Here is a 15,144-nt window from a genome sequence, read left to right on the forward strand (position 1 = left end):
CTAGGACAGGCAAGTCACAAGCTTGAGCTCTGAGCTTTTCTCTAGGACTAACGCCCTTCCCTTATGTCTCCAGTGGTTATGTCTATGTCTGTTTGTGACTTTGTGCCTCTCTCGAAAGTAATAGAGTACTTATTTTATGTGCAAACGTATGGAAAATATGCGTGGAATGTATACAACATACAGGATTGCCTTTTTAAAACAAATGCAATCTGTCTTGAATTTGAAGAAAATAGGTGAAACAGCATAAAATTAACACTTTCAAGTATAATGCAACTAAAGATGTTTGCTGAAATATCATTTGATGTGTTTAGAGCTATTAATTTATTATTAAACTTATCAAAAGATAAAATCAGTCAAAGAATAGTGTGGGTTGGGGAAAATCGCATCTCTTTAGAGACAGATATCTCCTTGGTGATTTTGAGCATTAACAAGTTTTATGGTTCCTGTTTAATGCCATCATTTAAAAGTTCCGTGTAGGAATTCCAACATGCCATGTAAGAGCTGTCTGTTTTATTTAATTCAATTATCTGTGCCTATTTTCTAAGTTAGACCAGACAGTCCTGAGAAACAGCATAGCGATATTTTTTCTGTTGCTGCAGAGCCTGCCTCATGTCCTGGGATCACAGAATGGCCTTTTAGGAATGTGTGATCAGCCAGGAATGTCTTGGATCCTTACTTCCACATTAATTTGGTCATCTAGCCGTCTCTCTCTCTCTCTCTCTCTCTCTCTCTCTTTCTCTCTCTCTCTTTCTCAACAGCTTTGCTGAGGTATAATTGACACACAAAGGAATGTACACATTTAATATGTAGAACTTAATGAGTTAGCTATATGCAAACACCTGTTATTTATCACCATAATTAACACAAAGGACATACCAAACAGCTCCCCGAGGCACCTTATATCCTCCTGTGCGTTGTGCACAGGTGTAGGTGTGTTTTAAGAACATGTAACATAATCTATCATCTTAAAAATAGCATTTTGTCAAATACGGGCAACAGACTGTGCCAGGCATATCCTCAAAACTCATCCATTTAATGGCATGGAAACGCTATCCTCCCAAGTTTCTCCCCCTCCTAACTCTCAAAGCCCTGGTAACTATTACTGACTTCTCTGCTTCTATGAGTTTGTCTGTTTAGATCCTCACAGAAGCGGATCATTTATCTCAGCATCCTGCCACGCAGGTCCTTCCATGTTGTCGAAAGCGGCAAGGTTGCCTTCCTTATTTGAGGCGGAGTGACATTCCATTGCACGCACACGCCACGTCTTCTTTATGCATCCATCTGTGGACAGACACTCAAGTTGCATCTCTGTTTTGGCTATTGTGAGCAGTGCTACGGTGAGCACTCTCGGGGAAAAGCTCTGCCATATGGCCCTTACTGGTTAACTGCTGCTTTCTTATCTATGGCAACCACAACGATGTTTTTTAGACTGCTTTGTAAGTACCCAGGGAGCTGCGGGAGAACAGTAGGAAGGAATATGCATATGTGGCCGGGACGCCCCCATCCAAAAGTCCCAGCTCATTGGCTCAGTATCTAGGCCCATGGGTAGAGTGAGGCCGCAGGCCGGGACTTCTTGAAGTCTCCATCTCACATGAGTCTCGATTTCCACGGAGATGAAAACTGACCCACCGTCTCTGTGATGACTGTAGCGCTTGTCTCATGTGAGGACATGATCTCCCACTCATGAACGAAGCAAACCTTACTGAAGGCAAGTTGTGAGCTGGGAACTGATTACATTTCCTGCTGCAGATAAGGCTCCCCACGGAGCTTTCAGTCTAATCGTTGTTGGGGATGAACACTAACCAGGAGGTCACATTACCTAGTCTAGTTTTAAACCAGCATTGGACTGGCCCAGACCCCCTGAATGAGTCAGTTAGGAGGCCTGGGCAATCTATGGGGCCTCTGGCAGTGGATCAGTATTTATCCCTAGAACACAATGGACTTTGGAAGCCCATTTCACATAAATGGATGCTCTCTCAGCCTAGACACATAGGGGAGGGCCTAGGCCCTGCTCCAAATGATATGGCAGACATTGAAGATTCCCCCATGCAAGGCCTCACCCTCCCTGGGGAGCAGAAATGGGATGGGATAGGGTATGGATAGGGGGCAGGGCAGGGGAGGAGGAGGGGAGGGAGAGGGAACTGGTATTGGCATGTAAAACAAGATTTGCTTCTAATTGGAATTAAAAAAAGAAAGTAAAAAGAAGATCATAAAAAAAAAGATCACAGTTATGAATTGTCTCACGAAGGCAGAGAACGGGGTATTTGGATGAGAGAGTAAGGGCAAACAGCAAAACCACCCCTCCTCAGAGTGATCGCAGGAGTTGAAATGCTCACAACGCCTTATACTCTTGGTCTGTTATCCCCTTCACAGGATTCTCCACCTCAGTATAACTGGTCTTAGGGGATGATCGCGCATCATCATGCCAGCCGCCCTGTGCGTAACAGCAGATAGGAGCACGCACAGTCTCTATTCACAAATCACAGTTGGGATAAGCAAAAGTGCCTTCAGCTGTTACCAAGAAGTTGCAGGGAAGACAAATACCACCTAATTAAAGACTCTTGTTATGAGAGGACCCCACGTGTCTTAGTGTTCCCAAATCACTCCGGCTCCTGCAATGAGGATCCAGGAGCTCCCAGGGATCACTGCTTAGGGCGTTTTTTAGCCAGAAAGCTCTTGTCAGATTCACTCTGGAAGTCACTAGTGGCTTCAAATCCTCACAGATTAATCTTGGAACCCGAATGTGACAGGAGGCTTTGAACATATTACATCATCTAAATCCATTGAGAATCATCTCGAGGTTCTTCCCCAGGCTCATTCTTCCATCTGGCCACATAGAGCTTGCTCACTGGGAATCTACCGTATTGTCTCTCAGACTGATGTCTTAGCTTTGCCCTCCCTTTTCTCTCCCTGTGCCCGGTCGGTTATTTTCCTACACTGGTCTGGTAGAATTCCTGCCCACCCCCAAGGTTACTGCTTCAGTCCTGTGTCCTCTGTGTTCTCCCAGGCGGACTCAGACGTTCTTTCTCAGACTTTGCCTATAATATGACTTGGCTCCTCTAGTTGAACGAGAAATCCGTATAGGGAATATGATAAGTGCACCGAGGAAATAAACAGACCCCCTCGCTCCATGTTTGTGAAGTACCTGTCTTTTTTAGTTTTGCTTCAGTTTCTGAAATCCGCTGGCTTGAGGACTTCCCCAAGGGTGTCTTGGTAGCACGCCTTGCTTCAGTCCTTCCTCCCATCTGGCAACTTTCCTCCGTCATCTCATGTGCTGGGCTTTCCCTGACAGCAATGGGAACAAAGAGAGCCTTTCTGATTGTTAACTAGGACGGATCAACCTCAGCTTGCTTCCCTTGAGCGTCCCACTGTATGGGAAAAATTGCCTCCCTGCTCTTCAGTTTCTACTCCCTCTAAAATCATTTTAGGGTAACAGCTATTCCTCATCACACTTCAGCTGTGCCCTTTCTGGAGGGCCTCTCCCTGTACACACTAATCCCATTAAGGAGCAGGCGGCAGAGGATATGATTTGTCCCACAGTAAATTCAGGAGGTTTAGCAAATGTGATAAGTGTTGAACCTAGAAGATTTTGGGAGATGAATCAAGAAACATTACATGGAGGGGAAATTTCCTAGATATCCAATTCAATGTAAAATATCATCCATTTCCCAAAGCTAGATAGTAAATTTATATTCTGGATAATTTTTGCCATCTGGAGTCATCACTTAATGACAACCCAGCATCTTCCTGTCTCCACCCCTGACGTGACCATCACAGATATAACTATGACCTCTGCATACGATAACGCACATTGATACTAAAAGCTTCAGGTCCTTCATACATCCCAGGCTACGGGATGTATACATGTCTCCTCATCTTGCTTAGTCTTCACTGTGAACGATAGAAACAATCTGTTTTATAGATAAAGAAATTAGAGATCATGAAATTAAAAAGAAATGACCTCCATCCCTCTTATTGTAACCCATATTCCGGATTTCCTGAAGCTTAGGTTTTGGCAGATTCCATCAAATTGCATGTTGTATTTTAGTTACATGGATCTGGTTGCATCTGGGTACATCTATCCCATCAACAATGCCTTCCTTCCTGTCTCCTGTCAATTGAGCTTCCCCCATCCCTGGGCACACTAGGATTTTCAACTCCTTTGGTCAGTGTCTGTCTCTGCTTCCTTTTATCCCATCCATATATATGGGTGCCTGAGATGTATGGACTCAGGAAATGTTTACAGCCCCTGATCTGGATATTCCATTAGTCATGCAACCAAGACTCCTGTGAACCCTAGAAATTGTTGTCTAATTAGACAATCAGAAATCAGGTGGTGTGGCAAGTGAGAGGAGAACAAATGATTCAACTCCACTCTAACATTTCCCCCAAAGTAAAATAAGTTACAACGACTTCTCCAAATACCAGGCTAGCAGGTCAAAGCTGAAATCCAAGCAGTGATGAGTGCTCCGGGCATCCTTTACCTAGGGTTCTCCATCTTTCGTAGCCATATTTATTTTATTTTCCTTTCCCACGTGAGATGGTATCTCTGTGCAATTTGTGATGTAGGGTTGTGAACAGCTCTCTTGGAATTCTCTGAAGGAAAATAGGCAGCTTGTATTGAGCGATGCTATACCTAGCCTTTATACTGACTAACTCCTTGGATTAATACAAATTTGAAGTTAAAAATCTACATTTAAAATGTCAGGGAGCTCGTTTCCTTCCATCCGCTGACTGGGCCTAAGCTACTGAACATTTGTTTTGTTTTGTTTTCTCTCTCATTTTTTTTTTTCTCATGGGGGGTATCAACTATTTCAACCCTTCAGGGACTTGGTGCTAATTGTCTGCCTCTTTTAAGAATAAAGGGCCCTTCCTGGTGCCAGGTAGCACCATTTAAACAGCATTCCTTTAATTATGACTTTCAAATAGTCCTTTCCATCCCCCATCCCTGTCAGCTTCAGCCACAGCTCTTATTTAGGGTTGTGAGTGGCCTCTGCTTGCCTGCTGGGAATGACCTTTTCTTTTGAGTTTAAGTATGCGCTTTAAAAGAATGTGCCTCTGGATGTGTGCCATCTCTTAAGCCAGCCCAAGAAATACCTGCATTCCATGCAGGATTTTTGCCTGCCCTTTGTGAATGTCTTTGTCTCCAAGCCAGTGTGTTTTGCATTGTCTCACCTTCTCACCTAGGGACACTGGAGTGAAACTAAGCTGTGGGAAGACATGACACAGAACATCCAAGACATAGCTTTGAGAATTCTTAGCACATTCTCATGCCCGGTGACTCAAACCTTCTGCAGTCAGTTGTGGCACCTCTTATATATCATTGAAAGCCACTCTTACTTACTGTATTGTTCCTTTCCAGCCAAGTTCTAGCTTGGGGAGTTTGGGGACTTTTAACCTTACATTCAGTTCAAGAGTCAGCAAACAAATACCATCCCATGGTCACTTCCTGCTGAGGACGCCAGATGCCCCTAGGAATTATCATGTTTCAACCTTTTATGTTACATGGATTTGAGATTAAACTTGACTGTTCTTTTGAAAGCATGGGTAGTCTAATTCCAGGGTTAGTAAAACGTATGAATGAATCATAAGAGAGTGCATTCATGTTTTAGATGCTATTTGCACCGGTTATCCTCTGTGAATGTCAAAAACAAAGCATGTATTTGCCATTCAGTATTTCATTTGGTGTTTGCATGTGAAGGGACCAGCTCCCCATTTCGGCAGCCATAACAGCTGAACACGTGCTTGTCTGACCTTGTCTTAGTCACTAAGGTCAGATGCCTGCCCCTTTTGGCAGCCATAACAGCTGAACACATGCTTGTCTGACCTTGCCTTAGTCACTAAGAGGTCAGATGCCTGCCTCGTGGCAAGGAACCAATCAGAAGTTAGCTGGTGGTGCTATGCTTTATGGCTCTGGGTGTGCTTTACGCACAAGCACACAGCAATGACTCATAGAGCATAGCAACCACCCTGGGAGGGCCTACTGGCCATAACAACCAGTTGACCAATCAACACAGGGCAAGCCCTCTAAGCCTGGAGGCACACCAATCCTGAGCCTGTGCGTACCCCTAGACACTCCCCTTATGCTGCCCTATAAGATCTCTATGCAGCCGGTTCGAGCTGTCTTTTCTAGCCATCCGCCATGGTGGATGGATGGAAGGCCCGAGCTAACATGGGGTTAGCTCGTTAAACAACAATAAAGCCTCATGCAGTTTGCATCAAGCTTTCGAATCTGCCTGGTGATTGGGGTGACTGCGGTCCTGGGCTGAGATCCTGGAGGCCTGAGCTTCAGGGGGTCTTACAAAACTATATGTTATTTTTCCTAGATGAAATACCTCACGAATATGTCTATGGTGACACTCTTGCTAAGCAACAGTCCATCACTCCCATTGTCTGTAAATGGACCCCTACTCTTCAGTTGGGAAGTCAATGACTTTCACGACCTGTCCTCCATCTTGGTGTAAAACTATATTTTCCTGGACTCTTTCTGGGTCACTTTGTTGTCACTCCCAGAGTTGTCTTCCTTCACCAAACTCTCATCTTTGCTTATTTGTGTTCTGAAGATAAGTCTTTTACACCTCAAAGGATAGGGGCAGATTAAAATACCATCTCATCCAGGAAGGCTCCCTCTCCTCTCTTCCACTAGTGCAATGGGCAGTGTTGCTATTGTTCTGATTATTGGGAACTGTGCACAGGGTAGCTTTGCTCTGTTGGTTAATTTCTGTTGTCAACTTCAATCAATTAATTGATTCAGCCTACTGTGATATGTACCAATTCCTAGTGTGTGGCTCCTGAACAGTAAGAATGAAAGAAGCAAGCAGTCAGTATGGGTGGACATGTTTCTCTTAAATCTTGACTTGAGGGGATACTATGACTAGTTGCTTGAGTTGTTGCCTCAACTTATCCAAAATGATGGTATGAAACCTGGACCTATAAGCCAAACTTTTTCTTCCCCTAAAAGGTTTGGTCAGGGTGTTTCATCCTAACAACAGAAATAAAACAATAGCATCATTGGATCTATGTATGTCTACACACACACATGCTTGTAAGCATACACACATACACACACACACACACACACACACACACACACACACACACAGAGAGAGAGAGAGAGAGAGAGAGAGAGAGAGAGAGAGAGAGAGATTAATTCTTTTGCTTTCCCAGGAAGTGATCTGGACTGTTCTCTGGGTGATGGCTGGGATTCCCAGAAGTCAATCACAGACACCCCAGAAGCCTCCTCCTCTGGCCACATCCTGTCTCGGCATCTCAGAGAAAGCCCCCAGAATTCCTCTCTTCAGCCTCAGATGAAAGCATCAAGACACTTCCAAAAGGAAGTTTTGGTGCATTCAAGTGAGTCACTTTTACTCTTGGCCACACCCAAAGAATTCTTTTGTTCTTGCCACCACCTAAGAATAGTGTAACAATGACTAATGTGCGCGTAGGAGCTGCCATCAACCTGCTTGAGGAAGGGTGGACCTAGGCTCCTGCTTGATGTTCAGCTGACATAGGGGAGGCTGCTGCCTTTGAGTGTAGCCGGGGAGTCCCCAGCAGCCCTGCGTTTCCAGGGCCTTCTTTACCAAGAACCTTGGTGTCCGATAAGCATTAGGTTTGGATACAGCTGGGGAGAACCACCGGCCTCGATTATTTGCTTCTTGATTTTTGGCTGTGTGCTTGACATATTCCAAAGAGAGGGGGAACATCTGAAGAAATAAGAGAAGGAAAAAACACATCTTTTACTGCTATGCCCCCAGGAGGGAAAATGATATTCAGCTCTGGGTAGATCCTGGCATGAGTAATGAGAGAAATGTAAGAAGCTCACCACTGTGTGGCTGACTCCAGTTTGCCAGTAACACATCAATAGCATTTTTATGCAGCCTCACATCCAGGGGAGAACAGCTGAGATGTCTCTGTTGAGCTTGCAGAGACCCCCCCAACCCGTAATTTACAGCTCTACCAGCCACCATAGGAGAAAACGTACTAGGCCCTACAAGCGGATTGCCCAACTCTAAAATTTAGCCTTGCATCTGTACAGAAAGATAATCCTACTTCTTACTTTGCAGTGACTAAAATGACCCCAAGGATTTAATGTGTCCTTGTCCACGTGAATGAATACTCAACAGATTTGAGGTTGTCACTGCAGGTGGCAGAGACTGAGCAGAAATGACCCTGCCTTTATAAACCATGAATGAAGAGTGTCCCACTGAGCGTGCCTCCAAAGACTCACGCATGTGCCCCATGCATTGTATTCCCACTGCAGCTGTTCAGGAAATGCTAAAGGGTCTTTAAGCTCCCTGGGCAGGAGTTTCAATAACAGAAAAGCTAGCTTTGACTTCACAGTTCAGTGCCAGCCTATCAATACCTACTGAGACCCAGCAGCCACCTCTTCCAGGGAGCCTAGCCCTCACAGTTCTGCTCCCCAGAACGGCTCTCTTTTATGTCCAGGAGCTGCACCACTGTTGCATGCTTGCCTGTGTTTCTCATCATTCTCTGAGCCTAACTATGGTCATGGTTGTCCTCAGATCCCAGACTGACCATCCAGTGCCTGGGCAGAGCAAGTTCTACCCTATGGTGGTGAAATGATTCATAAGTGTATGGGTTTATCGTGCACATAGGAATACTAACATTGTACAGATGAAGTAAGCCTCTGCATTCACTGCAGAGAATGCAACCTTGACAAATGCATGCTCTTGCTGTATCTGCGGTGTCCGTTGTACCTGCTGTACCTAAATGGCCCCTACTCTTCAATCAAGGCGTACTCTATATGAGGCTACCTCTGATGGGCCTTCTCTGTCTCTTCCTGGGTGGTGGATGGAGTAAATTATTCTCCTATGATTCAAGGGTACTCTGCATGTATAACTTCACTGAAAAATATTTAGGTTCCTTTATCACTGGGCTCTGACTTGCTGGACTCTCTCCATTATTTCTGTTCTCCATGTGTAAGACCTGGGTGAGAATTCTGTTCCAAGTGCTACAGAAGATGCTTGGCATCTTTGTGCCATTGTTCGTATTAATCAGGGCTCTTGAGTTCCAGTGATAGAATTTACTGACTTATACAAATGATAATTCCAAGCAGAGGCCATATTTCCAGTCTTTGCCTCTCTGCCCTCTCTTCTGTGTTGGTGTTGTTCCTCAGAGCCTATCTCAACAAGGCGGTGCCTTGAGAGTCTACAAACACACACCTTTTAGATTCCCAATCTGTCAGAAGAGATTTGCTCATTTAGAGTTACCATGTGAGACCCGGAATTGTTACATCAGTTCTGGGAGGATTCTATTTTCAGGGCAAAAGCAGTTGCTTTGTTGACGATTATGTGAGGTTCCAAAGGGCACTGAATTGAACAGATGCTGGCATGAAAAGTAGAAGAAACCAGCTGCTCCACCTTCTAGCAGAAAACGTGATTCCCCATGAAGAATATGGCATTGCCTTCAAAACTAGGAAATAGATGGTGTGTGGGGGCAGATATTGTTTTCAGTGGAAAATAGAGAAATGAAACAAAAAGCTTACATGTGGAATATTATTAGAGTAATTAGAAGATGTTAAAGTGTGAGGTCAGGAAAAGCATCTAAAGGTTGGGAGAAGCTGGAGGATCCCTGATAAGTCAAAACAGGTACCAAGTCAAGGGCCACTGAACGGCAATGGACAACATGTCCAAAGTCACACAACTAATCTCTTTGTCAAATGCAAAGACACACCCACTTACCCTTAAGCGTGCACAGCCAGTGAGTGATCTTTGCTTTGTCTCAAGCTGGATTTATTTTCCTAATTGCACATGAAATCTGGAGAGATGGAGAATTCAAACACACTTTAGATGGATGGTTGACATTCCACCGAACCCACAGTAATTTATTTAACTCACAGTATACATAAATCCTCCACAATTTGAATGGCATAATTTACTACTGCTCCAGTTTGAATTGCAAGACTTCAGGATCCACCCACACTAGGGGTTCAGTGAGATTTATAGCTAACTCTACCCCCATATCCAGCATAAATCACAAAAATAAAAATACTCATAGTAAAAAGTCTTCTAGATTTAAACAACTGTTTGTAAAACTGTTGTACAAACAACTGTTGTAAAATTAAACTCCTGACACATTTGGGGGAAATTAAGTGGAAATCTATTCATAGATTTCATTTTAAGTCCTCATGTGGTATTCTTTAAATCAGCTCTGATTTCTTACAGCCGTTAATCTAAGACTCAAGGTCATGATTTTCATGATCCCTGTGGTTATAACTGTTTGAAGCTTTGTACTTCTTTCCATCATGGTTTGACAGTATTGAAATAGCTCAGCGACTGCAAAGTTTTGAAAGGAAAATTTCACAATACATATTTTTTTGTCTTCTTGGTCTTTAGAGGTTTCCAGTATGCAAAGTTGCAATTGTCTTTCCATGCCCCATTTCAGACAAAACATTATGTCCTGTCTAGATGTGGTTTTTAAATCTTGGTGCTGGCACCTCATGGCTGTATGATCTTGGACTATTGCATCATGTCTCTCAGTCTTGGTTTATTCATCCACAAAACCCATATAAGGCTCCCTGCTTTTCATGGTTTGGGGGCTGATGAAATAAGCTAATACATGGAAAGTATTTGTTAATAATAAAGCACTCTGTAAATTGTAGGTGTTTTATTATTGTTATTGTTGTACAATCATAATTATCATTACATTTTTAGAGTTCTGACTTTATCACAAACTCTACAAAGGCTTCCTGCAATATCAAAGCAAAGAGCAAGGCTGAAGCATTTTGAGTTGCATAGTCTCTTGTTTTGCTGTAAGAGAGTAAATCTTATCCATTGACTGTGGAATTTTCTAGTCAATGGGCCCATATAATGTGACATGATTTTTAAGAAAAGGTCTTAAAAATTTATGCACGTGTGAACATGTCTGCATGAGTTTATATACACCATGTCTGTGCAGGAGCCCATGGAGGCCAGAAGAGGGTGTCGGATCCTCTGGAACTAGAGATGGGAGCTACCATGTAGGTACAAGGCATGATTTCGATCACTGAGCCGTTGTTCCAGCTCCACTTGACATGATTTTTATATTGTTATTGGTGATCGATTGTTTAAACAGATGTACATTTGAAAGCTATGAAGCAGTTTTAGCTGCTTTAGAAGAGGAATCTCGTTCCCCAGGATTATTAATCAGCAATCTATGATCCATTTCTTCTTCCTGCAGAAGCCGGTCTGATGCACAAGGCCTCCTTTCAGGCAATCCTGCTGGCGGTGTGCTTAATCATTTCTGCCTGTGCAAGGTAATTCTGGTTTTGCTTTCTTGCAATAACATTTCATAATCAATGGGGATCTATAATTGATGGATGGTTTCCTTCCCTCCTTCCACAAACCATTTTAGGTAGCTCTGTAGCTAAGTTCATTTATCTGCCAAGATAGTGCCTTTATTCTTCACATACCTACTGTGTCCTCTACAGTACATACAGAAGCCAACGTTCCTTCCTTAGAAATGGATTTTCCCGTGTGCTATCTTCTGTTTAAGCACTGACGGCAAGGATAGTTACCGCCTATGTTCCCATTGGAGTGCATTCCAGAACATGAGAAGTCCCCATTTCTACTTTCTCTATTGTAGTTTGTATCCTAAAAAACAGAAGAATAAAAAAGATATTCCCTAAAGGATGGCAGTACTTATTCGGAACTAGCAGAGTGCTGCGTGGAAAAACATAGGCAGCCATGGGTGGCTTCAGAGGTGAAGAGAAGGTGATCTTTATACAGGAAGAAATAAAGAGAATTATAACAAGTATTTTGAAACAGCAAACTTTGGCCACAGGGGTTGACAATAAGAATGATGTACTGAGGTTGGAGTGAATGCTGGGGACATGCCAGGCAGATGTCCCCACAGAAGTACTTTGTATATAAGGTTGTGTTTCGCTGGTAGAAACTTTTGGTCCTGGGAAGAGTCTTGTGGAATAGTTACTGTCAGGCAACTATGTAAAGACCCTTTGTTCATATAGATTTGTTGTTTTGTTCTTGGGATTGATACAAGCGACTCTATCTTACACTGTCAACTTTCACACAACCGTTGGTTCCAGAGAAGCCAGCTTGGCATTGCACGGCACACAGCACTCAGTCCTGACTAGAGGTGGGTGTGTTCACCCCTCCCTCCTATTCTCCGAGTTCTTGCCTTCTTGCTCTGCCATTTCCCAGGAGTCCAGGAAAATGATCAAGTCCCTTCGGCACTAGGCCCGTTCATGCCTCAGAGTCTTTGTTCCCTCTGCCTGGAACAAATCTATTTCACTTAAACTAATTAACATGTGACCTTAATTCTCTCTGGAGTCACTTCACATTCTCTAGTAGAGAGACCTTTCCTGCAGGTGTGTGTAGGCAGTAGGGCACTGTAGGCAGTATTTTCCTTTCCTTTCCTTCGGCACTCTTTCTATTCCTGACCTATTACTACAGGCTCAGTTGTCCAAATGTCAATCATCTGGCTGTTCTTATGAGAATGTGAGAAACTTGCATGCTTCAAGCAAGAAAAAAAAAGTGTTTTCAGTACAAGCATGGTGTTTTGAGTTCTACACCTAGAACCCACATTGGAAAGAAAAAAAACAAGTCTTGAAATGTGTCCCGTCACACACATATACCATAAAAACATGTGCACAGGCAAATCAAGCAAATGAGTTCACACAAAAAAAATAGATAAAATTTAAAGTATTTCTTAAAGAATATGAGCAATCCAGGAGGGACACCAATGCATTGTGCTCACTTCTGCATCCTTGATGACGAGAGTTCATTGACATTTTTGATTGAATGGATGAAACAAAAATGAATGGTGGAGTCTTAAAAGCTTCACAGTCTTTGGACTCAGGTAGGAAAATTCTACACACTCTGAATTTCTGCATCCTGAGGGTCAAATACCTCCATATCGCTTGGGAAGGCTGATTTTTATAATACCAACTCCTAGATCCTCTCAATTCATTGAGATATGAATTTAGGCCTAGTGAGAGTTGGTATTTTAAAACAAGCCTCCCACTTAATTATGAGCTTGGAGAAACGTTTTAGATCACAATGGGACCAAAAGAACAAAAAGAGGAGGCCCTCTGGCTAAAAATAGATTGTAACGTTCTTCATTATATACCCCAAGTTGGAAATGGATAATGTGTGTTAGTACAATAATGGCTGGAAGAAATTATGCAGAGTGATCATAGTCAGCATTCTTTTAACTTTGTGTGTTCCAAACTTCCAAGTTTGTCAGGAAAGCCCATCTCACAGGGCTGTCAGTGAAACATTCCTCATGGGTTAACCTATGCAGATGCATCCAGCCTTCAGAAGTAGAGCTCAACTCCAGGTCGCTTTTGTGTGAGCTGTGTTTAGAAACTCACTTCCAAAGGAAGAGAGGAGAAATGGTGTCTACACAGTGTGGTGGCAAGAGCTGGTTGACACCACCACCTCTGGCGATCAAGATTGACATCAATGTGATGACACTGATTATTGTGTGTGCCCATGACCGGATGCAGTAAGAGTAGAACTTTATAGGCAGAGGTTCTTTCCAGTCTGGTCCCACTGTCCTTCAGCAACAAATAAACACACAGACGCTATATGAATTATAAAACTGTTGGCCAATGACTAGGGCTTCTTACTGCCTAGCTCTCTCTTCATTATTAACCCATAACTACTAATCTATGTATTTCTACATGGCCTTACCTTACCAGAGAATGCCTGGCACACCCCATCTTCCCAGTCTCTACATGTCGTCTCTCCCTGGTAGCCTCTCTCTGCCTCCCCTCCCTAGAATTCTCCTCATCTCATAGCCCTGCCTACACGTCCTGCCTGGCTGGCGGCCAATCAGTGTTTTATTTTTCAACCAATAAGAGAAACATATATACAGAAGGGCATCCCACATCAGAACTTTACCTCTATGTCCCAAACCCCAGTCCATCCATGAGAAAAATAAAGAAAATATCCAAATGAAGGACATTTAGCACATTGGACGTCCCCCACAAAGCCAGTAAGGTCATCATGACCATGCTGTCATATCCCAGAGGAGCCTAAGGAGACATGATGACTAAGCATAATGTGTTTGCTAGATGGGATCCTGGAACAGAGAAGGGCCATTAGGTGAAAACTAGAAAATCTAAACTTAACATTTACTCAGATCTGTATATAGTCAACGATATTTTAAAAATGGACTTTAACGAATTTACTATTTGTCTGTTTCATACATGTATATAACACATTCCAATCACATTCATCCCTTTTCACTCTCTATCCTCTCCCAACTTGGCAGAATTTTGACTTGTACTCTGGAATTGTAATTCAACACTACAGTTTGTTCACTTAAAAAAAAAAATTCTTGCTCAATACTTCCCATTATGTATAAGGAACTCTTACAATCTTTTTGATTGGCTACTTCTGCCCTTTCGTATACTTTTATACTTTAGACTTACTCTCTGTCTCTCTGTCTCTCTGTCTCTCTGTCTCTCTGTCTGTCTGTCTCTCTCTCTCTCTCTCTCTATCTGTGTGTGTGTGTGTGTGCGCGCGCGCATGCGCGCGCGCGCGTGCACACACACTTGTGAGCATGTGCAAGTGCTTCCTAAAACCCAGGCTGCTCTTTAAGTCTCTGTGTAGCTGAGGCTGAGGCTGACTGTGTACTCTACACCCCTTGATGCTATCCCCCGAGTGCTAGACTTACTGGCACATTTTACCGAACCTTTAGTCACCTTAGGTTTATATTCCCCTCATGTTTTTATCCTAATTCACAATCAATAAATCTTATTTCTGCCAAAAAAACCCAGATTCTGAATCATTACTCCTTAGTAGTTCCATTCTTTATATTTCTTTAGAAAACAATTAACTAACAAATAATTCAGACCCATCTTGTGTCTTTCCAGCCCTAGCTTTAATCATTTCCCTGAAATTCCCCAAATTCTTTTATTGTAGAACATAATGAGGTCAGGGTGCCAAGCTTACTCATTGGTTTTGGAGTGTCATTGCTTCTAGGGCATGTGAACAGAAATAAGAAATATTTGTGCACATATAATAACCTTGACATATACAGGTACGTAAATTATGTATATATAAACACTCACAGTATCCCAAGTGTGTTCATATTAATACATAGCCTTATCTCAATGCCACATGACTCATTCCAGGTTTTCCTCTCCAGATGAAATAAACAATTTTAACAGACCCACAA

General features: G+C 42.9%; 1 protein-coding gene across 3 annotated transcripts in view; it reads left to right on the top strand.

The window, feature by feature from the left end:
* Window positions 1-15,144, top strand: part of LOC113837503 (transmembrane protein 71-like) — a 44,357-nt gene that overhangs the window by 20,549 nt on the left and 8,664 nt on the right. For all 3 annotated transcript variants that reach the window (XM_035449683.1, XM_027431702.2, XM_027431703.2), the window contains 2 exons: window positions 7,168-7,353; window positions 11,179-11,254. In XM_035449683.1, the coding sequence (XP_035305574.1) occupies window positions 7,168-7,353; window positions 11,179-11,254 (262 nt within the window). The remainder of the gene's footprint in view (window positions 1-7,167; window positions 7,354-11,178; window positions 11,255-15,144) is intronic.

Source organism: Cricetulus griseus, chromosome 10 (genome assembly GCF_003668045.3).
Source record: "Cricetulus griseus strain 17A/GY chromosome 10, alternate assembly CriGri-PICRH-1.0, whole genome shotgun sequence".
NCBI lineage: Eukaryota > Metazoa > Chordata > Mammalia > Rodentia > Cricetidae > Cricetulus > Cricetulus griseus.